This window comes from Prinia subflava, chromosome 5 (assembly GCF_021018805.1).
Source record: "Prinia subflava isolate CZ2003 ecotype Zambia chromosome 5, Cam_Psub_1.2, whole genome shotgun sequence".
NCBI lineage: Eukaryota > Metazoa > Chordata > Aves > Passeriformes > Cisticolidae > Prinia > Prinia subflava.
In genome coordinates, this window is record NC_086251.1 from 61,092,926 (window position 1) to 61,115,285 (window position 22,360).

Genomic DNA, 22,360 nt, shown 5'->3' on the forward strand with positions numbered 1-22,360 from the left:
CTGGGGGGTGAGGACTTGCTCCATCAGATACTGCCCAGCGCCAGCACAACCACAGCCTTATCTCCAGGCACTCCTCAACTTATGTAAGTCCTTCTTTAGTTTCTTTTTGGGTTTTTTTTTCCCCCTCTGGTCTGTTTTGCAGAACTTTATCTCCAGAGAATTTATGTTGCAGATAAGTCAGATGCTTCATTCTGTAAAATTACGCTGTGAAAAACCATCCACAGAATTCACTCATTCCAAGAAAAAAAAAAAAACCAATTTTGTTTTTGGTTTTAAGTCTGAAATGGAAGAAGAATGAGGTTTGAGGTCTCGTTTTTCTAAGACTCGTCAGGGTGATGCACAAAGGCTGTAATTTTTATGAGTCATTGGCTGGAGGGAGCAGTGATGGAGTGCAGAGAGATCCCACTTCCCAGAGATAGCCCACTTCAAAACACTCTTCCTGAAGGAGGGTGGCTGGATCAGCATTAAAGAGAGGATTTCCCCTCAGTGCTGTCTGTGCTACAAGTAAATTTATGGCGTTTTTATGTTCAAGAATTAAGGAGGTGAACCAGCCCTCTGGCCTTTGGGGAAGCCAGAAACAGGGAAGGAAATTGGATGCTGGAAGCCTCTTTGGAACATTAATTTTCTTTCTGCATCAAAATTTTCTTTGTATCTCATACTATTATCTGTAGTTATGAGAACGGAATACAGAAGGAAGTGTGATTTCCCATCATTTCAGTTTTGGGGGAAGTTGGTCCATACTCAGCCCTTCCAGTCAGTGATGTCATGTTCTATATGTGGGTAAGAAAACCATAAATCTGATTTCTTGTGGGAATGGGAGCCCCTGGATCCCTGGAAGTGTCCAAGGCGAGGTTGGATGGGGCTTGAAGCAACCTGGTATAATGGAAAGTGTTCCTGCCATGGCAGGGAGTTGGAATTGGATGAGCTTTAAGGTCCCTTCCAACCCAAACCCTTCTGGGATCCCCATCACAACACACCTTGGTGGATAAACACGCAGCAGCTGCAAGATTTACTTGGTGGATTTAGTGGAAAAGAGCATAAAATGGGAATTTTACACCCTGTGAGGAAGATTTTTTTTTTTAAGTCAGTTTGCAGAGTGCAGATGATGCTTGGTGAAGGAAGAGGGTTTAATCCCAGCTCTGGAGTTTGTCTCTGTGTGGGAGATAAATGAGCACAGCTGGGCTGGGTGAGCTGTACAGGGACTGGATGAGAATGAGGGATTAAACAGGAAAAAAAGGCCAAGGACTTCCCTTCAGCCAGAGACAGCAGACACGGGCAGGATCTTGCAGGCAAATGGAAGAGGAGATGCTGCAGGCAGCAAAATGGCTTCATCCAAGAGTAGGAAAAAATTCTCTTGGAGATTCAAAGCCGCCTTTCTGATCATATTTTGAGCTCCAAAATTCTTCCTTCCGGGCTCAGGCCATTCTGTCTCCTTCCCATAGAATCCCAGAATGGTTTGGGTTGGAAGGGATCTCAAATCCCATTCCACCCTTTCCATGGGCAGAGACACCTTCCACCATCCCAGACTGCTCCAAGTCCTGTCCAGCCTGGCCTTGGACACTTCCAGGGATCCAGGGGAAGCCACAGCTGCTCTGGGAATTCCTTCCCAGCCCCTCCCCACCCTCCCAGCCAGGCATTCCTTCCCAAGATCCCATCTAAACTTTCAGTTTAAAGCCATTCCCTCAGCTGCCTGGGTGGGTTTGTAAAGCCCTGGTGTCTGTGAATCCATCGGAATGCGGCGGGAGGAATTTGCCTCTCATCCATAGGATCCCTGCTGGGATGGATGTGCTGCTCCATGCCCTGCAGCCATGTGCTGCCTGGGAGCAGCTGCCCAAAACTCACCCTGGCTCCTCTGGATCCCGCCAGGAGCATCAGGAATAACTGAGGGGCTATAAATAGTCTCTTTGATATCAGATGGTCAAGCCCTGGGACGATTCCAGGATTGCTTCCAGAATCCGAGCCTGGCCCAGAGCCTTCTCCTGGCCTCCCTGAGAGCTTCCAGCTGAGAGGCTCCAGCAGTTGCTAATGCACCATAAATAAACCTCGGAGCCTCAACCTTGCTCCAAAATACCAGGGGAACTCCTCGATTTAGGCTGTGCTGCCTCTTGTCCCCTGTGCGTGGCCCCGGTTGTCCCAGCAGATTCCTGCTCCATGAGGTAAGCTGGCTGGGATAAATGGGAATGCGTGGAGCTGGCTGCACTCTGCTCGGGGTATTTATTGCTAGAAATGGTCAAAAAGTTGGACAGGGAAACTGGAAGGGTGAGGGATGCGGGTTAGTGGGATGATGTGTGTGGAGTGATAATAAATTAGGGTTAAATGAAAGCTGAAATTAGATAAAGCTTCTGTATAAAGAGGAATAAAAATAGACAAATAATATGGGAATAAATATCTCTAAATGCAGAAATAAAACTAAATTATAATGAAAAATTTATATATAAAATAAAATATATGTAAGTCTATATATTTTATATCTTTTTATAGATTTAAAATCCATATAGATATCCAAATCTGTATATTTTTAGCCTGCAAGAGTTCAAGGGCAGATTGGACAGGGCTTGGAGCAACCTGGGATAGTGGAAGTTGTCCCTGCCATGGCAGGGGGTAGAACAAGGTGAACTTTAAAGTTCCATCCAACCCAAACCATTCTGGGATTCAATGATATTAAATAAATAGATATAAATATAAATATAAATATAAATATAAATATAAATATAAATATAAAGCTTAAAATAAATGATGCTTTCTAAAAGTAAGTATCTATTGATATATACTATATATATAAATATATAAATAAAAATAAAGCTTAAAATAAATGATGCTTTCTAAAAATAAGTATATATCGATATATATACAATATCTCTCTAGATAAATATATATATATATAAATATCATGTGGAAGTAACTACAAGAATATAAATAAAAATAAATTAAAGCTAGATAATGGTTTGGGATGGGATACCTATAATATAAAAGATGGTTCAATCCAGAAGTGCACAGCCCCTGGATTCAGGAATGCCAGGGCAGTGGAATCCATTCCTGAAGATCCCCTGGATGGGGCGAGTTCCCAGTTTGTGTGCAGGAAGGAAAGATCCTGGTGTGGGTGGCAGTGTGGGGCTGTGTCCTGCTGGGGACCAAATTCCAGTGTTAATTATGATCCTGGGAGTGCTCGGGGAGCTCCCACTGCTGCCAGCACGTGGGGAGATCCCAGCCCTGGAAGTTCTCCTGGCTGGGATAAAGGCTGACTGTGTCCTGCAGCATTCCTGGGGTGGGAAAACCCAGCCTGGCTGCAGCCAGCTCCTGTCTCCATCTCTGCTGCAGCAGGGATGGGACCAGGGGCTGCTTTCCGTAGGGAATTCCAAAGGGAAGGCTTTGCACTGAGCATTTTGACAAGAAACAACACAGGAGCTTCAGCAGGGACGGCCAGCAACAGAGGAGACTCCAGAACTCCTTCCAGGCTCAGGCATGTCCGTGATCTCCATAGAATCATCAGAGAATCCCGGGATGGTTTGGACTGGAAAGGACCTTAAATCCCATCTCATTCCACCCCCTGCCATGGGCAGGGACACTTCCCACTGTCCCAGGCTGCTCCAAGCCCTGTCCAGCCTGGCCTTGGACACTGCCAGGGATCCAGGGGCAGCCACAGCTGCTCTGGCAATTCCAGCCCAGCCCCTCCCCACCCTCCCAGCCAGGAATTCCCAATTCCCAGTCTCCCATCCAGCCCTGCCCTCTGGCAGTGGGAGCCATTCCCTGTGTCCTGTCCCTCCAGCCCTTGTCCCCAGTCCCTCTCCAGCTCTCCTGGAGCCCCTTCAGGCCCTGCCAGGGGCTCTGAGCTCTCCCTGGAGCCTTCCCTTGTCCAGCTGAACACCCCCAACCCTCTCATCCAGTCTTTTCCCAATCCAGGCTGTATTCCAGAGCTCTCCAGGCTTTTTGCAGCCTTTCACTGCTGCAGTTGGATGGCTCCATGCCCTGGTGGATCCTTTTCCATGTCAGCTCCCACACACTGGCCGAGCACAGGGACTCCTGGTCCTGCTCCAGTCCCTCCGTGGTTTCAGTGGTACAACAGAGCAGGCTCTGCTTTCCCAGGAAACTCCTTCCCACTTGGAATTGGGTGCAGCAGGCCCAAAGCACTGCCTTGGTGGGAAATGAAAATTGTCTTTTTCCTTGCTCCCCATATTCCCATGGCTTGAAACACAAACACAGTGGGATGCTCCTGATTTGAAATGGGTTTTACATTGTTCAGGTTGGTCCCAGGCAGGAAAATGGGAGAGGTTTGCTGTGAAAAGGAAACACTTCGGCCAAAATCTCTTTAAAAAGTGGATAAATTACAGGCTTTAAACTTTTCAGTCTGATGTGTAAATAAATGGCTTAACTCTTGGATTGCTCCTGTGGAAGTGAGAGGGTCTGGCCTGTTACCTACATGGCTAAGTAGGGATTTGTGTGCTGAGTTCTATTTCTATTTCTCTATATTAATTATATATTATTTTGTATTTTTTATTATATATTATTTATAATTTCATATTATTAATGTGGAGAGTTATTGTTTTATCATTTATATTTAATGTATGAAGGTGTTACTAGGTTTCTGTCACAGGGCCTGCCAGTGCTCACATTTACATTTGAGTGGCTGTGCCTGGGAAATTCCACATTTTATCCAAATGTTGTGTTCCCTTTTCAGCCAAGGACAGTTCTTGTTTCCAACAGGCTTGCAGGGAAAATGTCCTCAACTTGATTTTTAACCATTACAGGGCAGGAAATTCATCCAAGGGAGATATTGGACACTGCTGGATGTTGTTCCTAATGGAAAGATATTCTTCTTTTTCTCCTTTTTTCCCATCCTGCCATTATAAAAGTGGTGCATTTTCCCCTCCAGACATCAGGCATCCAGAAGAACTCTCCCTTTTGAGGAAACCCAGAGATCCATCAAAGAAAAAAAAGAAGAAGTTGGACGATCAATGTGAAGACGACACCTTCGAGCTGGAGGGGCCGCTGATCACGCCGGGGTCCGGTGAGCTGGGGAAAAATGGGAGCAGGGGAAAAACTGGCACAGCAACGTGGGGCTGATGGAATTTCCTAAGGTCTGTGCAAGGAACAGACCCCAAATCCACGGCACAAGTCCTGGCAGGCTGCAGCACTCGGTGGCACGGATGCATGTCTGGAGCTGGAGCTGTCACGCATTCCCGGGAGCAGGGCAACCCCAGGCTGCACAGAGCAAACCAGAGCCCCAGCGTGGCCACTTGAACACTCAGATCGTGTTGCTGAGAGCTTTTCTTACCCTGCTGAGAAAGGAGTTAAATGGAAAATCGTTCCTAATGTCACATTCCTGGCGTGGTTTAGGCTGTGCCACCGTTCTGCTCCGTATTTGCAGCCCAGCAAGGGCAGTGTTTCATTAATTGCTTTAGTGTTGCCTTACATGAGCGGTGTAGCTGTAGATTGTGATGCTAAATAAATCCTTTTATTGCTGGGGGGTGGTTGGCCAGTGTGGATTCCAGATCCAGGGCAGGATGGGGAAGGGAATTTCTTTCTGGTGGAGTAACATCCCTGATGGAGTTACCACAGGCAGAAATTGGTGCAGTTGTCTGCAAGCAGAGAGGTTTTTCAGCTTTTTTCCGTGGCTGCTGGAAGTCTGGTGTCTGAAGGCAAATGGCAGGAGTCTAAACCATAATTTTGCCAAGTGGGAGCACTTTATCCCAAATGGATTTGTGGAGAAAGCTGCGGTGGTGAGCAGCAGAGACACGTCTGGCTGCCAAAGCTCTTGGGTCTAAATCCAGCAATCCAAGGGCAGCAGGGCAGCTTTAATTAAAAAAAACTACCTTGGAATTGTAAAGTTGTATTAATTGATGTTAAATCAGCTGCAGGGAAGGTTATGGAGTGTGGTTAATGCCAGTGGTGGCACAGGGCTTGCAGAAAGGAAGGTTTTGGCTGTGCAGGATGATGTGCCTACAGGTCTGGAACAAGGAAAAATAATCCTCCTTTTGCTCTGATCCTGCTCTTTCTCCTCTCAGCTACTTAAAAATACTTCTGAGCTTGTCCTCTTCCACTCCTGGCTCGGAGAATTTGGGCAAGGCTCCAGTCAATTTTCATTTCCATTTGGCATTTTCATCTTGAAAGTCCATTCTAAGCCTTTCCAACAGCCAGTGTTCACAGAGTGCATCTCTGTTAGATTAATAGGAGAGACTTGGCCTCCTTTGGGGGAAATGTATGCAAAAGCTGGGGTCTGTTTTAATTATTTATGGCTCTTCCAGTGAGTCACTTGGCTGGTTCTGCTCTCCTTGTGAATGAAATCACTCACAGCAGGTTGAATTCCTGCCTGTTCAGGTGCCATTCGATAAAAGTCGTGGGTTTCATCTGAATAAATCATTTCTAGTGTTGTTCCAACATCAGTTTGTGTGCTGAAAGCTTCTGGAAAACTAACTAATAATTCAGGAGGTGCTGATTTCAATGTCTTGGGAGTGTTTTGCCACTGAGCACCCCAAACCTGGCAGTGAAACCATTTAAATCCCGGTGGGCAGAGTTGTCAATACACCCACAGGATGTGTTGCCCAACACTTTCCATTAGAAGACCTGTAGTCACTTGTTTATATAAATTAGCCAAATTTGTAGCTATTTCTGCTGGAACTTTCCATGACACTGCCTGCCTGGGGCAAATTTTTTAAGGGAAGCTTCTTTTGAGATGTTTCAGGTGTTTGGAGAAAGAGATGAGGAGGACAGTGCAGGGGAAGCTTTACTGTGGTGGAGCAGACACTCAGCCAAGGAATGTGGGGGATATTCATGGAAAAACTTGCCCAAATTTTGGGGCAAAAAGTGGGATTTTCCTTTGTTGGTCCAGCTGATGCTCAGCCTTGTGTGCTCGAGCCATGTGAAGGCTGAAGCCGCAGCAAGGATGGATGGGGAGGAGGGAAGAGCTCTTGTGGGAAGTGGTTTATGGATGGTGATGGGGGTTTAGGGCTGATTTTTGTTGGAGTTCTCTGCTCCAGTGCTGTAACAATCCATGGGGAGGGCACCTTTTTGCTGCCTTTATAATCACAGCATAGCTCAAGTTGGAAGGGACCCTAAGGATCGTGGAGTCCCAGCTCCCAAAGTGCAAGTGCTTGGTCTAAAAACCTGGAAATCATCCCTGGCCTTTTCTTTGCAAATGGAGGTGGATTTTTCCATCCCTTGACCATTCCCACTGCTTTTTTGCTCATGCCTGGTTTGCTGGATCTGTCTTGGTGACAGGTACCCATGGTGGTGACAGGTACCCGTGGTGCTTACATGTCCCCAGATGATTCATCCAGACTGCAAAACGAGCAGGAGCATTAAAAGCATCCTTGTTTGCTGGTTTTCACTTACATTTTCCACCCTGCCAGGCAGTTTGGAATCAGGTTTGTAATTATTTGGAGTTTCTTAGCCATGATGTTGGCTGTCACTGATTCACACGATTCTTCCTGCTTCTTGAGATGCCCATTGTGAAAAATGAGGGTCCAGAGAGGTTTTTCCAATGGTTTGGTCTTGGACTTTTCCAGTCTAGCTCAGTTTTCTGTCATTCCTTGGCCATGAGGGTGAGGGGATGGTTGGAGCAAGGAGCTGGAGGTGGTGGCTCGGTGCAGCAGCAGGAGGTGGCACAGAAAGCCTCGTTGGTGGCACCTCAACTGTGTCACCATCTTCAACACCCTCAGCAGGGCTCTGGGAGGGAGAGCTTGGGTGCACTGAACTGCAGGCTCGTGATTTAGGAAGGACACAGCCCTTTCCCAGAAATGCAGTGTGGTGTTGGACCTGCTGGTTTTGGTGGTTGGATTTGTGCCCAGCAGGTGCTGCTGGGTGAGCTCCTTCCCTGATGTGTGTGCAATGTGTGTGCAGTGCAGTTCCTGGCATTAGGAGACAGTGCTTGGTCCTCCCTCACTCTGAAAATCTGGGGTTTATATAAAAATTCAGTGTTCCTGTGAGGTGGAGAGGGATGTTTCATTGCATGGTTTGGGATGGAAGGGACTTGAAAGGGACTTCTCATTCCACCCCCTGCCATGGGCAGGGACACCTTGCAGAGACCAGGTTGTCCAAGCCCCATCCAAGCTCTCCTGGAACACTTCCAGGGATGGGGCAGCCACAACCTCTCTGTTAAGCTCTCAGCTATTTTGAGCTATGAGATACCAAGCTGGATTTGGGGTTTTTTTCTCTTCAGATTAACAATTTTTGAACGTTTGGGTGTTTTCATGTCTGCTCTGAGTCGGTACGAGCTGTGAAGCTTCAAGAGGCTTGGGGGTAACATGTGCTTTGGGATCAGTCTGGCACCACATCGCACCACTCAGCACATTAATCCTGAATTTGTGTGGCCACCTCAGCAAGCTTTTCCATCCGGGAATGCCACGTTTCCACGCCCGGCTGCCCTCGTAACGCGAATAAAATAACGGGAGGTCACTTCAGTTGCTTTGCTGCCACCAGCGCTGCTGCAAACGCTCCATTACAGGGGTTCAACTTCACCTGTGCTGCTCTGCCCTCTTCCACAAACGCCCATTTTTGGCTTCTGTCCTTCTCCTGCTCTCCGGGTGACTTTCTCTCGCCTTCTCACTTCCCTCCTTTCTTTCCCTCTCTATAGGCACCGATATTCTTTACATCGGCCCCGTCAAAGGTGAGCTCCACCTCAATAGGACTTTTGCCCTCTGCCTGTGGTCTCTTTGGCTGCACCCTTAGTTTATTTTCCTGCTCCTCTAAAACTTTTGACTTCCAAAATCTTTAAGCAACAGGTAATACCGGTAAGTGGGGGGCCACTCATGTCCCAGGTGCCACAGAAACTCAGGGGGCAGGAGCTTCCCGGTGTGGGAGACCTGAGTCTTTTCCCATCATTTGGGCTGGAATGAGCTTTCCATCAGTTTTGCTCTTGGAGAAGAGCCAAGAAAGAGGCGAGGGACAGGTTTTCACGGGAGAACAAGCAGCGTTTTCCCATTGCAGAAAGATGAAAAGGGAAGGTTTTCCATCCGCCGGCTCTGGGTTTACGCGGAGCCGGTGCGGCCGGGAGCAGGCAGGGCTCGGCCCTAGGCTAATTCCCGGCTTTTATTCCCCTCACTGGTAGGAAATATCTATTCAAGCCCAGGACTCTATAGCAAAACGATGACGCCGACCTACGACGCCCACGACGGCAGCCCCCTGTCCCCCACGTCTGCCTGGTTCGGCGACAGCGCCCTGTCCGAGGGCAACCCGGGAATCCTGGCCGTGAGCCAGCCCGTCACCTCCCCGGAGTCCTTAGCCAAAATGTACAAGCCCCAGACGCTGCTCGATAAGGCCAAAATCAACCAAGGGTGAGTTCAGGAGCCGAGGATGTGGGAGGTTCTTTGGTGATTTTTAATTGTGCTCTCGAGAGCGTCGTGGCGGCTCCACCGGAGCATTCCCTGTGTGTTATCCCATGTTGGCAATTCACAGGTGGCTGGACTCGTCCCGATCCCTGATGGAGCAGGAGGTGAAAGAAAACGAGGCTTTGCTACTCCGGTTCAAGTACTACAGCTTTTTTGACCTGAATCCAAAGGTACAGAGCTCCTTGTTCTGCTTGCACTTTGAATTTTCTATCCTTTGGAGCAAAGGATGCCTGGATCTCTAATATGCTGTTCTGTTGGTAAATCTCCCAAAGAACGTGGAGGTTGGAAAATTGGTTCTGCAGGGATCAAACCCAGGATTTGTGCTCCTACATACCATCGTTTTTTAGGTGTTGCTAGTGGTGCTTAAATAGTTCTTAAAGCCACTCCTTGTCAGTGGCAGAGGATGTTTAATCTCAAATCAAGGTGTTGTGTTGAGAAAAGAGATCACAGAATTCCGGAATAGTTTGGGTTGGAATAGGCCTTAGAGACCATCTCATTCCAACGCCCTGCCATGGGCAGGGACAGCTCCAGTGGATGGGGAGGTTTGTGCTGAGCTGGGCTCCTGGTTTTCCACGCAGTACGATGCGATCAGGATCAACCAGCTGTACGAGCAGTCCAAGTGGGCGATCCTGCTGGAGGAGATCGAGTGCACGGAGGAGGAGATGATGATGTTTGCAGCACTGCAGGTGAGAGGCAGCCCCAGGCGCCCCTGGGCTGGGCTGGACTTGATGGTGTTCGCAGACTTCTCTGCTCATTAATCTCATAAACAAAATTATGGAGTCCTGGAATGGTTTGGGTTGGAAGAGACCACAAAGCCCATCCAGTTCCAATCCCCTTCCACTATCCCAGGGTGCTCCAACCTCGTCTTGGACACTTCCAATGGTGGGGCAGCCACAGCTTTTCTGGGCACCCTGTGCCAGGGCCTCCCCACCCTCACAGCCAAGAATTCCTTCCCAACATCCCATCTAAACCATCCCTCTTTCAGTTCAAATTTGTGTTTTAAGCCTCACCTTGTCTCTGGTGGGAGTTTGGCCTTCTCATGCTGGTGGAAGCTGGATCATTTCCCATCTCCAGATCCTCACTTGAGTTTATGAGATAATTTAAATATTTGCCACTGATAATCCCTCATGAAAAAGAGCTTGACCTGCTTTTACCAAACATGTTTATATCAATCTTAACTTTTAGTTTTGTCCTTCTTAACCCATCCCATACGAACACGGGGTTACTGAACTGTGCCTTTCTGGCTCTCTGCCCCCAAACCAGCTGGGGATAATCTGTGGCTTTCCCAGAACTATTTATTTATCTGGTTTATGAAATACTCAGTGTCATTTGGCAGAAATGCTCCACCTGCTATTGACTTCCATGAGAGGGATGGCAGGCATTTGTTCTGTGTGGTCTGGCACACCTTGGAGCTGTAGGATGCAGAAATATCCCCCTCAGGAGCAGGGCTGCCTGCTCCAAGGGCCCCTCCCAGGAAAAAGAAGAGAGGAAAGCAGAAGTATAATGACTCAGTTTACATCCAAGTGCTCCAGAGTGGGTTGGGCACGGTCCTTCCTGTGAGATTTTATGGATGTTGTGGTTTTCTGGGATGAAAACAGATGCAAAGGCGTAGAACCCTACAATGGTTTGGGTTGGGATGGGGTTTAAAGGTCATCTTGTTCCACCCCCTGCCATGGGCAGGGACACTTCCACTCTCCCAGGTAGCCTTGGACACTTCCAGGGATGGGGGATCTTACCTGGTGGGAGACAGGAAAGGGGGTGGACAGAGATGCCCAGTGGCAGGAGCAGAGGCCATGGGCACAGCCTGAACCACAGGAGGGTCCCTGTGCACATCAGGAAGCAGCTTCATACCAGGAGGTGACTGAGCACTGGCACAGTTTGCCCAGAGAGGCTGTGGAGTGTCCATCCCTGGATGTGGTCCTGGACATCAGCTCCAGGTGGCTCTGCTGGAGCAGGGAGTGGGACCAGGTGACCTCCAGAGGTCCCTTCCAACCTCAGCCCGGTGATAAGAGCAGCTCTGCCCTGTGGGGTCCAGAGATCTCCTTCAGGGATCAGGGCCTGGAGACTCCTTGGACTGGAAACATCCAAGATGGTCATTCCTGACCCAGCAAACTCTCCCAGTATTTGCTGGCCTCTGCTCCTGCTTTCCCACTCGGCTTCCCACGCGTGGCGGCTGTGTCACAGCGATCCCGTGGGATCCTGGGGTGACAGGAGCATCCAGGTGTGACCCTGGCCTTGCCTTCCAGTACCACATCAACAAGCTGTCCATCATGTCCTCGGAAAACCACCTGAACCACAGTGACAAGGACGTGGACGAGGTGGACGCTGCGCTCTCGGACCTGGAGATCACCCTGGAAGGTGGCAAGACATCCACAATCCTGGTGAGGGCTGCAGGGGGCTTTTCCAGGCATCCAACCTCAGTTATTTCCCTTCTTTTCTTCTAATTCTGATGAGAAAGTTGCCCACACCTCGATAATATTTTCTTTGAAATACAGGGATTTTAGATACCAAGGGATAGTTCTGGACAGAGGGAACCCTGGCAGCATCTGGGAAAGTCTTGGAGGAGCCAGGATTTTACTGATCCCCCCCTGCACCAAGCCACCCTCCTGATGAAATAATGGAAAACTAAATGGAAATTAAGTTATTTTTTATCCTCACTACTGACTTTCCCAAATAACTGAGTTTTTCACGTTGAGGTTCCTCTTCCACTGTTTCTAATTCACGTTTTACAGCACCTAAAGCAGCTGCTGGATTTTCAGAACTAATTTAGGCTCATGAAACCCTATTTTTATTAGGCTGGATTTTAGCCTAGGTCTATATTTCAGAGCATTCGGGGGTTTTTTCTTGATATTGAAGCCATTTTAACACTGGTTTTCCACCTTTAAAAATATAAAGCCTGAAAATTAAAGTGCATTAAAAGGACTCAGTCCTGTCAGCCTTGGCCCAGCACAGCTTTTCCAGGCATTTTGCACATTTAAACTGTCTCTTTCCAACCCTAAAATCTCTGAAATTTTCCACTTTTACACTTCATATAATTTTTTAAGTGTTTATGACAGGTCTTTTCGAAGCTACATCCATCCTTAGATGCTTTATTGGCATTAACAACAGCAGAGCTTTGCAGTATAAACCAGAAATAACAACAAATCTTTATCACCAAGACATATTTTCTAATTCCTTTTGCAAAACCAGATTTGGAACACATCACCGAGGAACAGTCCCTGCCAGACAGGAGCGAAGAGGACAATGATTCATCCAAAAAAACCCATCCCTTTCCGTAGGGCTTTGTAGCAGGAGCCATTTCCAGATGCATTCGAGTAATTGAATACGGATAATGGGCAATTACTGGATTGTTTGTTTAGATTCTGCATTTTTTTCCCTGTGGTGTCTGTAAACAGTTTCTCATTGCAGACTGAAAGTAAACTGTCCTGCTACTGGAAGCTCCTGGAGCAAAACTTCCTTTCCCTGTCCCCTGAATTTTTTTTTGACTTCCAGTTCCTGGGAATTGCAAGTGCCACCCTGATGCAAAAAAAAAAAAAAGGGAATTTAAACTCAAAAAAATCTGGGGAGAAAAGAAAATCTTTTTAGGCTTAGAAATCCCTTCCCCAGTCAGTTCTCTGCGGAGGTGCCTCTTCCCCTTTTGTTTGGAGCATCAGGAATAGCTGAAGGGAGGAGAAAATTCCCTGTGCAAACGCTGCTGCCGTGACCGCCGGTGACCCCGCGGCTGGGAATTGGCTCCAGGAGCAGCAGGAATTCCTCAAAGGAAAATCAAGCCTTGTCCTCTGCTTTCAAAACAGCAGAGCTGGGCCCTGGATTTTTCACTGCTCCTGGTTCCCTCTCCTGCACCACATCCCTTCCCTCCCGTCCCACTGCTCAGAGTGAATGGGATGATCTTTGATTTGCAGGGTGACATCACTTCCATCCCGGAGCTCGCCGACTACATTAAAGTCTTCAAGTAAGTGCTGATGGGAAGAGCTGCCTGTGGAACTGGTAATGGCTGTGAATAATTAATGGTCCTGCCTCTTCATTTCCTTTTTTTATTTATCTCCCCGGCCTTACGGTATTCAAACTATTCAGCACTTAAGTTGATCAGTTTTTAAATACAAAACTCAAGGTGTTTTCCTGCTCTGGTGCATCCCATAGGCAGCAGTGTGTGCTGGGATGTTTCTTTAACACATTTAATGCCCAGGAGAGAACAAACCATCCTAAAATGAGGAGTGAAACCTAAAAACCCCCCTCAGAGACTTCTCCTGGCCTGCAGGAGGCTGGAGGAATTCTACCCAGCCGGGGTCCCGGTCTCTCCGTGCCAAAAGGAGCAGGTTATGTTGACTCTGCCCCTCTCCCAGCTTGCTCAGGATTTAGGGGTTTTTTTAGCTTGCTTTGACTCGGTTGGTGGTTCATGGAATTGGGGAATGGCAGTGTCTGGACTTGGAGGAACATTTTTGGCAGCCACGACCGTCTTTTGCAATTTATTGCGTGCTGCAGTGAAAGTTCTGGAAGCTGGAAGCACTTGATGGGATTTCACAGCGGAGCTGTAGGATAGTGGGGGGGGGAAATGCTGCAGACAGTGAAGTAGCTCTGGAACAAGCCTTTATTTTATGAATTGTTTGGTTCTGGAGCCAGAACCTGGCACTCTCTGTTCTGAAAACTCCTTCTCCCTCTGCGGAGGTGAATTAACGAGGTCTCTGCCTCTGTCTGGGCTTGTGGTCTGGCTTAATTGGGGCAAAGTTTCCAGGCTGTGCCTCAGTGGGTGTTTCTTCCCTCCCTTGAACAAACAAACAAACAAAAAATCTTGTTCTTCCCCTTGATCTGCTGATTTGCCAATCAAATTAGGCACCACTCCGGGAGCTAATTGCCTGCAAATTGGAGCGCCAGGGGATGGAGCAGCCAGAAGCTGCTGGTTCCTCACTCAGTGCAAGCCCTGAACCTTGGGGCTGGGGTTTGAGGCAGTCAGACTAAACACAGAATTCCATTTGCTCCTAAAAGTGGGGCTCAGGTGGTATTTTAGTGCCAGAAATCCAATGTAAATGGTGCAATGTTTGGAGCTGTCCCAGCTTCGGATGTGCCTCTTGTCACACTTCAGCTGTGGAGGAGAAGTGGGGGAGCAGTGTGTGTCCCTTGTATTCCATATATTGAACTCCTATAAATGTGTCCCAGGATGTGCCTGGTGTGACTGTAGAGGTTTGGAATGGTTCTCTCTCCCCTGCCAGCCAGGTTACTGCCCTTGCCAGCTAAAATCACAGAATTCCAGAGTGTTTTGGGTTGGGGTGGACTTTAAAGAGCATCCTGTTCCAACCCCCTGCCATCAGCAGGGACACCTTCCACTATCCCAAGGTGCTCCAAGCCCCATCCAACCTGGCCTTGGACACTTCCAGGGATCCAGGGGCAGCCACAGCTTTTCTGGGCACCCTGTGCCAGGGCCTCCCCACCCTCACAGGGAAGGATTTCTTCCTAATATTCCATCTAAACTACTCTCAGCCACTGTTTCTGAGATGAAAATATGAGAAATGCATGAGAGGCTGCAGATCCAGCCTTAGAAAGATGTTTACAAACCAGGGAAGGTTAAAATATTCCAATACTTGGAGCTCTGTGAAGGCTCTGGGCTTGTGCTGGGATGAGTTCAGGGTGCTTCACTTTGCAGGGCCATCAGTTCTCCTGCAGAATCGAGCAAAATCCATGTTTTCTGTAGAAAAGAACAGAACCTTTTGTGCTGTGGAGTGTTTAAAAAGAAAACAAGGAGTGCACTCAGGCGTGTGCGTGACCGACACGTCCTTGGAAGTGCTGCTTCCCCTCGGAGCCTGAGCAGAGTGGTTCCAGTTTCATGTGGTGGCTGGAGAGGCAGATTTCGCAGTGGTTCATGGACTCCTCTGTTTTTGTAGCACAGTCCTCCAGCTCCCCCCACCTTGCCCCAAATTATCTCCCTGGGATTGAGCAGTCCAGACTTGGAACTGGAGCTCAACTCCTTGAGCCAGCAGTGAAGGGATGGCTGAGCCCCCAGGCAGGGGTGGGAAAAACCCTGACAGCAGCTTGTCAGGGCTGAAATTCTGAGGAAATACTGAGGTTTCCTGGGGAGCAGCTTGCTTTAGGAGCTCAGACCAAGTGAGATGTCCCTCCACGTGTCCTGCAGGCCCAAGAAGCTGACGTTGAAAGGCTACAAGCCCTACTGGTGCACCTTCAAAGATACCTCCATCTCCTGCTACAAAAGCAAAGAGGAATCCAACGGGACTCCTGCTCACCAGATGAACCTGAGAGGTAAGAAAAGCAGAAGAGAAGCTGCTTTTTATTCCAGGAATAGGCTGCTCCTCCTGCATCTTGTTTTCCCACTGCTTTATCGCCTCGGAATTCCATCCCAGGGTTGGGTAAAGGTGTGTAAAAGAATGAGGTGGCTGGGTTTGATATCGTGGCACAGACTTTAAGTGTGATTACATGTGATCCCATTGGGGAACCACCAGCCCCCCAATAGCTTGGGAAGAGAGCTTGGAGAGCCATGGAATGGTTTGGGTTGGAGGGGACCTTCCAAATCTTGTTCCAGCCTTCCACCTGCCCTTCTCCTTTTTGTCAGTTATCCAAAGGATTGCACTGACTCCCACAGCAGAAAATGGGAGGAACAAACCATTTTCTTCTGCTGCTGCCTTTATTTCTCCTCCTCTCCCTGCTGCTGCTTGGGAGCAGCCTCACTGGAGAGCTGAAATTCCTACGGTGGCCGCCTGTCCTTATGTCAAGTGAAACATTCCTGCTCTGGCAGCCACGGAGCTGCAGTGAGCTCGTCTGTTCTCCCCATGGAGGCAGGAACAGGGGGATGCCAGGTGACCTCAGGCTGCTGTGGGAGCAAGGCCTGGCCCCCAGGACCTTTCTGGGAGCTTTTGACAAATCTGCTGTGACGGCACTTTGCAGAAATCCGGGAGGCAGCGTTGGCTGTGGCTGGGTCAGTTCATCACCCCTTGTGTTTACACAACCACTTGGAATTCTCTCCAGGCACCGGGAGCAGGATGATCACACAGCCAAATCATGGAATCCCTGAATGGTTTGGCTTGGAAGGGACTTTAAAGCCCATCCAGTTCCACCTCACTCCCACGGGCAGGGACACCTTCCACTAAACCAGGATGGTCCAAGCCCCACCCAGCCTGGCCTGAAACACTTCATGGCATCCCATCATTCATAAATAACATTGAGGGGTTTCAGGGTGACACTCAACACCTGTACAGTCACCTTTTCCTATCCTTTCGTGAAGATTTTGGGGTGTTTGCCAGCCACTGGATCCATTTCTGATTCCAGGCACAATCCAGGAGTTCTGTGGGTGCACATTCACTTTGCCTTCACTACTTTCAGATCAGGTCTTGCTTTTCCCCCCCGTTTTCCTGATGCTTGGAAAAAGGGACATCTGACACAGGCTTTTTCTCTGCTGTGTGGAGTGTTCATCCCATTGGAGGTGTGGGACAAACCTTTGGCAGCACTGAGATGCCACCAGAGACCCTTGAGTCAGGGAGCTTTGCTCTTTCTTTTCCTATTTTCGCTTTCTTTGCCACTTTTTAAATCGTAGTTCTTCACACTCCTGCTAAACATCATCTCCCTCATTGCAGGATGTGAAGTTACCCCCGATGTGAACATCTCTGGTCAGAAGTTCAACATCAAACTCCTGATTCCGGTGGCGGAGGGGATGAATGAGATTTGGCTGCGCTGCGACAACGTAAGTTCATCTCTTGGACTGGCCACCTCTTTGCCCTTTGCCCACTGTCCTGCTCCTGTTCTTTAAAAGAGAAATAGAAAATGCTCTCACCTGTCTGATCTCAGCATTCCAGATGTGCTGCAAGTCACCTTGGAGCAGAAAATCAGCCTTGCCTTTGTCGTGTGGTTTTTGGCCACACCTGGGTTGGGTTTCTGCCCGTCTTTGTGCATGTTGGAGTCTCCTGAGGCTGGGAGGGGAATGGGGGCTCCACGGGGTGGTTTTTGAGGGGTCTGGTGGTCCCCCCGTGGCTGTGACAGACACATGTGCCTGTTTTGGGGGGCAGGAGACGCAGTACGCCAGCTGGATGGCCGCCTGCCGCCTGGCCTCCAAGGGCAAGACCATGGCCGACAGCTCCTACGGCATGGAGGTGCAGAACATCCTGTCCTTCCTGAAAATGCAGCATCTGAACCCGGACCCGCAGCTGATCCCGGAGCAGATCAACACCGACATCAACCCCGAGTGCCTGGTGTCTCCTCGCTACCTGAAGAAGTACAAGAACAAGCAGGTAGGTGCTGCAGTCGGCGTTGGTTGGGCTGGACGCGCGTCCCGGCAGCGGCTGGTGTTTAACACGGCGTGGTTTGGATGTTTTGGATGTCCTCACTCACCGGGATGCACGTGGTTACTAAAATGAGGTGGGACTGAAGGGTGTGGTTTGGATCCAGCACCTGGGGATGGCACCCAGCACCGGGATTCTGCCACGTGCGGTGCGAAACGCACGGACACGGCGGGGGACCTTCAATTGGAAACACATTTGAAATTGGTCTGTGTTTATTTTAAACACATTCTGGGAATGGTTTGGCCCCAGCTGCCCCATCTCTGCCCGGTGCTGGGGTTAAAACCCCTCCCCCTGCACAGAATCCATGGAGAAATCGCCGGGATCAGTGGAGTTGCAGTTGCTTGCAGTGCTTTATCCACACTTGGCTGTAACGTGGTTTGCATATTTCTATCTTTGCTTTTCCACCGCTTCCAAATGCCAGTCCTTGGAACACTGCTTCGGTTTTGAGTTGCTGTGACTCGTGCTTGAACTCCATCCACGCTCCATCCGATCCCTGCCTGACAGGGCTGAACTGTTCCGCACTGGGAATAAATGCAGGATTCTCTCAGAGAGAATTATATGTCAGAACAGCAGTGAAAATAAGGAAAGCATTGCTCCGTGGCCTTTTGGTGACTTAAATCCTTCAGGCTGTTGGCTGGGCCTGGATATGATTTCTCCAAGCCCAGAAGAAGGCTGCAAGTCAGAGAAGCCGGAAAAATATAACTTTTTATTGGCACAGCACGATGATTTCCTGGCAGTGGAGTTATATTTTATATAGCCCTTATTATTCTCCTGAATAAGCCTTTATATCCACTTGGATGGAGGAGAGGCTGCATAAATATACTATTTTAACATATATATAGATACATATATTTATATATATAAAAGACTTTCTAAGTTTCCGGTAAAAGAGAGGCACCTGGAAAAATATTAGCTTGGAAAACTTGCTTACTCTGCAGGTATCCTGGTTGTAAAAATAAAATCCGTGGAATGGGAGGGATGGGCATGATGGGGATGATCCCAGTCAGGACGTGGCCATGGTGTGGACACCAGGGCCCTCATAGGCATCAGCTAAGCAGTGGATTTAGGATTTTGCTTGGTGGCCAGAGGCAGAGCTTGGAGCAGCAGAGGATGTTTGCTGAGAGGAATGAGGGATGGAGGCTGCAGGAATGTCAGGAATCCGACCACAAGGGTCCTTCAGTGGCCCCAGCACAGGGAAGGAGGAGGAGGAGGAAGAGGGGGAGGAGAAGGCTGTGCAGCCCAAAGGAGGTGCTGCATGGGAATTGGCCATGGATTTATGGAGCCTCTGCGTCCTCACCAGCCCCAGACCCACTGGGGTGATGTTTGTCTCCACATTCAGCAGTGTAGGGTTGGCAGGTTGGGCTTGGAAGCACCAAATCCTAAATGAAAATAAACCAAAACCAACCCAAAATAAGGATTTTCAGACCTCTCAGGTGCCCTGCCAGAGAGGTGTCAGCCAGCAAGGGCAGACACATCCCTGGGAAGCACAGCTGATGTTCCCTTCATCTGCTTGTTATCCCAAACGGCATCCCAGTCATTTCTCCACATATCCCAAACAGAAAGATCTGCTGAGCTCAGAAGGAGCTCCTGAGATTCCTCTTGAGCTTCCCTAGCCAGAGAGCAGCCTTGAGTTTGTGCAGAGACATGGAGAGGAAAGTGAGGGCATGAACCCACCTCTGAGGTGGCAGCTTCACCCTCCCCTTCACCCCCCAGCAGGACCACAGAATCACAGAATATCCTGAGCTGGAAGGGACCCCCAAGGATCAGAGTCCAGCTCCAGCCCTGCACAGACCCCCAACAATCCCACCCTGGCAGAGCTGTCCAAAGGCTCCTGGAGCTCTGGCAGCCTCGGGAGTGTCACCATTCCCTGGGGAGCCTGGGCAGTGCCAGCAGCCTCTGGTGGAGGAATCTTTTCCTGAAACCCATCCTAAACCATCTCAGGACCAAAACCATCTCTCCACAACCCCAGAGCCCGGCTGGGATCACTCCAGTGCTCCAGCAGGGCCGGCATGAGTGGCCAATCTCTGCTCGCTTGTCCCTGCTCACATTCCCTTTGGCTGCTTTTCCACCTAAGGAATTGTGCATGTGGTTTGTTTTGGTTTGGTTTTATTTTTTTTTTTTGCTTGAACTTTGGTTTGCAGTTAATTTACACTTTTCTTTGCTTTATTGCCATATTTCTGATTGCTTTTTTTTTCTTTCTGCCTCCTTCTTTTTTTTTTTTTTCATTTCGCCTTGCCATCTTCAGCCAGGCTATGTAAGAGACTTGGTAAGTGACAGCAACAACAAAACTAAGATAAACTTAATCTAGAACCCCTTTGGTTTAGAGAGCAGCGGTGAAAGCACTAACAAAACCTGCATCCTCCCCGTGACACTTGGGCCCTGGTTGGTTCTTGTAACAGTCCCCAGTGATTTATGGGGTGAAACTAGAAACCCTACACCAGAAATTTGCCTTGTTGTTTGCTCACATCCTTAAAGTTCCTGAGAGCATGAGTGGCTCTTTGCCTCCAGACAGCTCTGATCTATATTTGCTTTCCTGTATCTGGAGATGGGAAGCTGCACGTGGGCTCTGAGCAGTCGGAGTGAAATAAAACCTCGGGGGAAGAATTATTGATTATCTGTGCTCGGATCCGCGGTGGCTCCTGAACGCCTCCGGAGCCGCTCCCGTGCGCGTGACACCGGAGGTGGCACCGCGGTCCCCGTCCCCTGACCCCGCTGTGTCTCGCCGCCCGCAGATCACGGCGCGCATCCTGGAGGCTCACCAGAACGTGGCCCAGATGAGCCTCATCGAGGCCAAGATGCGATTCATCCAAGCCTGGCAGTCGCTGCCGGAGTTCGGCATCACGCACTTCAACGCAAGGTGGGTGCGGCTGCGGAGCTGGGCTGGGGGAGTTTCCTTAGTGGGTACAGGGAGTGGGTTAAATGTCCTGGAATCATCGTGGAAGGGAGTGGGTTGGATTGGATTGGATTGGATCAGATTACGTTGGGTTGCGTTGGATTCGCTTTGGTTGTGTTGGATTGGGTTGGGTTGGATTCACTTGGGTTGCGTTGGATTGAGTTGGGTTGCATTAGGTTGGGTTGAATTCAGTTGGGTTGGGTTGGATTTGGGTTGGTTGCGTTGGATTGGATTGGGCTGGATTGGATTGGATTCGATTCGATTCGATTCAATTGGATTCGATTGGATCAGATTGGATTGGATTGCATTGGGTTGCGTTGGATTTGGTTTGGTTGTGTTGGATTGGGTTGGGTTGCATTAGGTTGGGTTGAATTCGGTTGGGTTGGGTTGGGTTGGATTGGGTTGGGTTGCATTGGATTGGGTTGGATTGGATTGGGTTGGATTGGATTGGATTGGATTGGATTGGATTGGGTTGGATTGGGTTGGGTTGGATTGGGTTGGGTTGGATTGGGTTGAGTTGGGTTGGGTTGGGTTGGGTTGGGTTGGGTTGGGTTGGGTTGGGTTGGGTTGGGTTGGGTTGGGTTGGGTTGCGTTGGAAGGGACCTCAAAGATCATCTCATTCCAACCCCGTGCCATGGGGAAGGGCATCCCTGTGCACATCCTTGGCTGGGGAAGCTGCGCTGCAGCTGAAATTGAAAACATGGGCTGCGCTGGTTTATGAAGATGATTTCACAAGTAAACTCTGCTGCTGGGTTTATCTCTCACAGAGCTGTTCTTATCAATCCCTCTGCCAGGTTCCAGGGCGGGAAGAAGGACGAGCTGATCGGCATCGCCTACAACCGCCTGATCCGCATGGACGCCAGCACGGGCGACGCCGTCAAGACCTGGCGCTTCAGCAACATGAAGCAGTGGAACGTGAACTGGGAGATCAAAATGGTGAGCTGGTGTCTGGCACCCCTCCTCTCCCTGCTCCTGTCAGTGGGACAGGCACCGCTCCCAGAGTCCTGGAATCCCAAATGGTTGGCTTGGAAGAGACCTTAAAGCTCCTCTCGTTCCAACCCCCTGCCATGGCAGGGACACCTTCCACTATCCCAGGTTGCTCCAAGCCTGGCCCAGCCTGGTCTTGGACACTTCCAGGGATCCAAGGGCAGCCACAGCTTCTCTGTGCCAGGGGCTCTCCCCTCTCACAGGGAAGAATTCCCAGTTCCCAATCTCCCATCCAGCCCTGCCCTCTGGCAGTGGAAGCCATTCCCCGTGTCCTGTCCCTCCATCCCTTGTCCCAAGTCCCTTTCCAGCTTCTCCTGGAGTCCGTTTAGGAACTGCTGAAGTTGTGGGTGACCCTCAAGAAAAAAACCTGAATCTTTCTGTCCTGGAGACAGGAATTATTTTTTCCATTCTCTGAACCCCACACAATTAAATGAGGTGAAACCTCAGCCCCGATGCTTGGGCTCCATCCTAACCCATAACACAAATACACAGGGCCTTATCCATACTAAAATTCCTTTCATTTGCTGTACTCAGACTTTCATGTAAGTAGCAAACAAACCTGAGTTACTTCCCCGGGCTCTGAGATGGGATTTTCCCCTGCTCTTGCATTTGGATGCACGAATATTTGGGCTCCTTTTTGGCAGAATACCCAATTAAAATTGCCAGGGATACATGAGGGCTGTTCTCCTGCAGTTTGCAGCTCATTAAGAGTTGCTGGAAAAGTTATTCAGCTTCCCCCTCTGCCTCAGAGTCATTGTTTTGACTCAGTTGCAAGCCCTGATATCCCAATTATCCAGCTTGGATACTCCGCTGGGAATCCCATCCCTCCTGCAGAGCTGTCAGTGACAGGGGGACAAAAAGAGAAAGAGCATCGATAA

At 49.3% G+C, this 22,360-nt stretch overlaps 1 protein-coding gene across 5 annotated transcripts in view; it reads left to right on the top strand.

Annotated features, from left to right (window-relative positions):
• FERMT2 (FERM domain containing kindlin 2) overlaps window positions 1-22,360 on the top strand; it is a 50,964-nt gene that overhangs the window by 26,262 nt on the left and 2,342 nt on the right. For 2 of the 5 annotated variants that reach the window (XR_010080671.1, XM_063399696.1), the window contains 13 exons: window positions 4,871-5,005; window positions 8,570-8,602; window positions 9,044-9,269; window positions 9,391-9,493; window positions 9,902-10,009; window positions 11,570-11,704; window positions 13,226-13,275; window positions 15,448-15,572; window positions 16,901-17,007; window positions 17,330-17,551; window positions 19,848-19,868; window positions 20,335-20,459; window positions 21,290-21,431. Coding sequence is in view for 4 of the 5 variants with exons in the window: in XM_063399696.1 (XP_063255766.1) it covers window positions 4,871-5,005; window positions 8,570-8,602; window positions 9,044-9,269; window positions 9,391-9,493; window positions 9,902-10,009; window positions 11,570-11,704; window positions 13,226-13,275; window positions 15,448-15,572; window positions 16,901-17,007; window positions 17,330-17,551; window positions 19,848-19,868; window positions 20,335-20,459; window positions 21,290-21,431 (1,532 nt within the window). In the remaining variant the exon portion in view is untranslated. The remainder of the gene's footprint in view (window positions 1-4,870; window positions 5,006-8,569; window positions 8,603-9,043; window positions 9,270-9,390; window positions 9,494-9,901; window positions 10,010-11,569; window positions 11,705-13,225; window positions 13,276-15,447; window positions 15,573-16,900; window positions 17,008-17,329; window positions 17,552-19,847; window positions 19,869-20,334; window positions 20,460-21,289; window positions 21,432-22,360) is intronic. The other 3 variants (XM_063399693.1, XM_063399694.1, XM_063399695.1) reach the window with 3 other exon arrangements.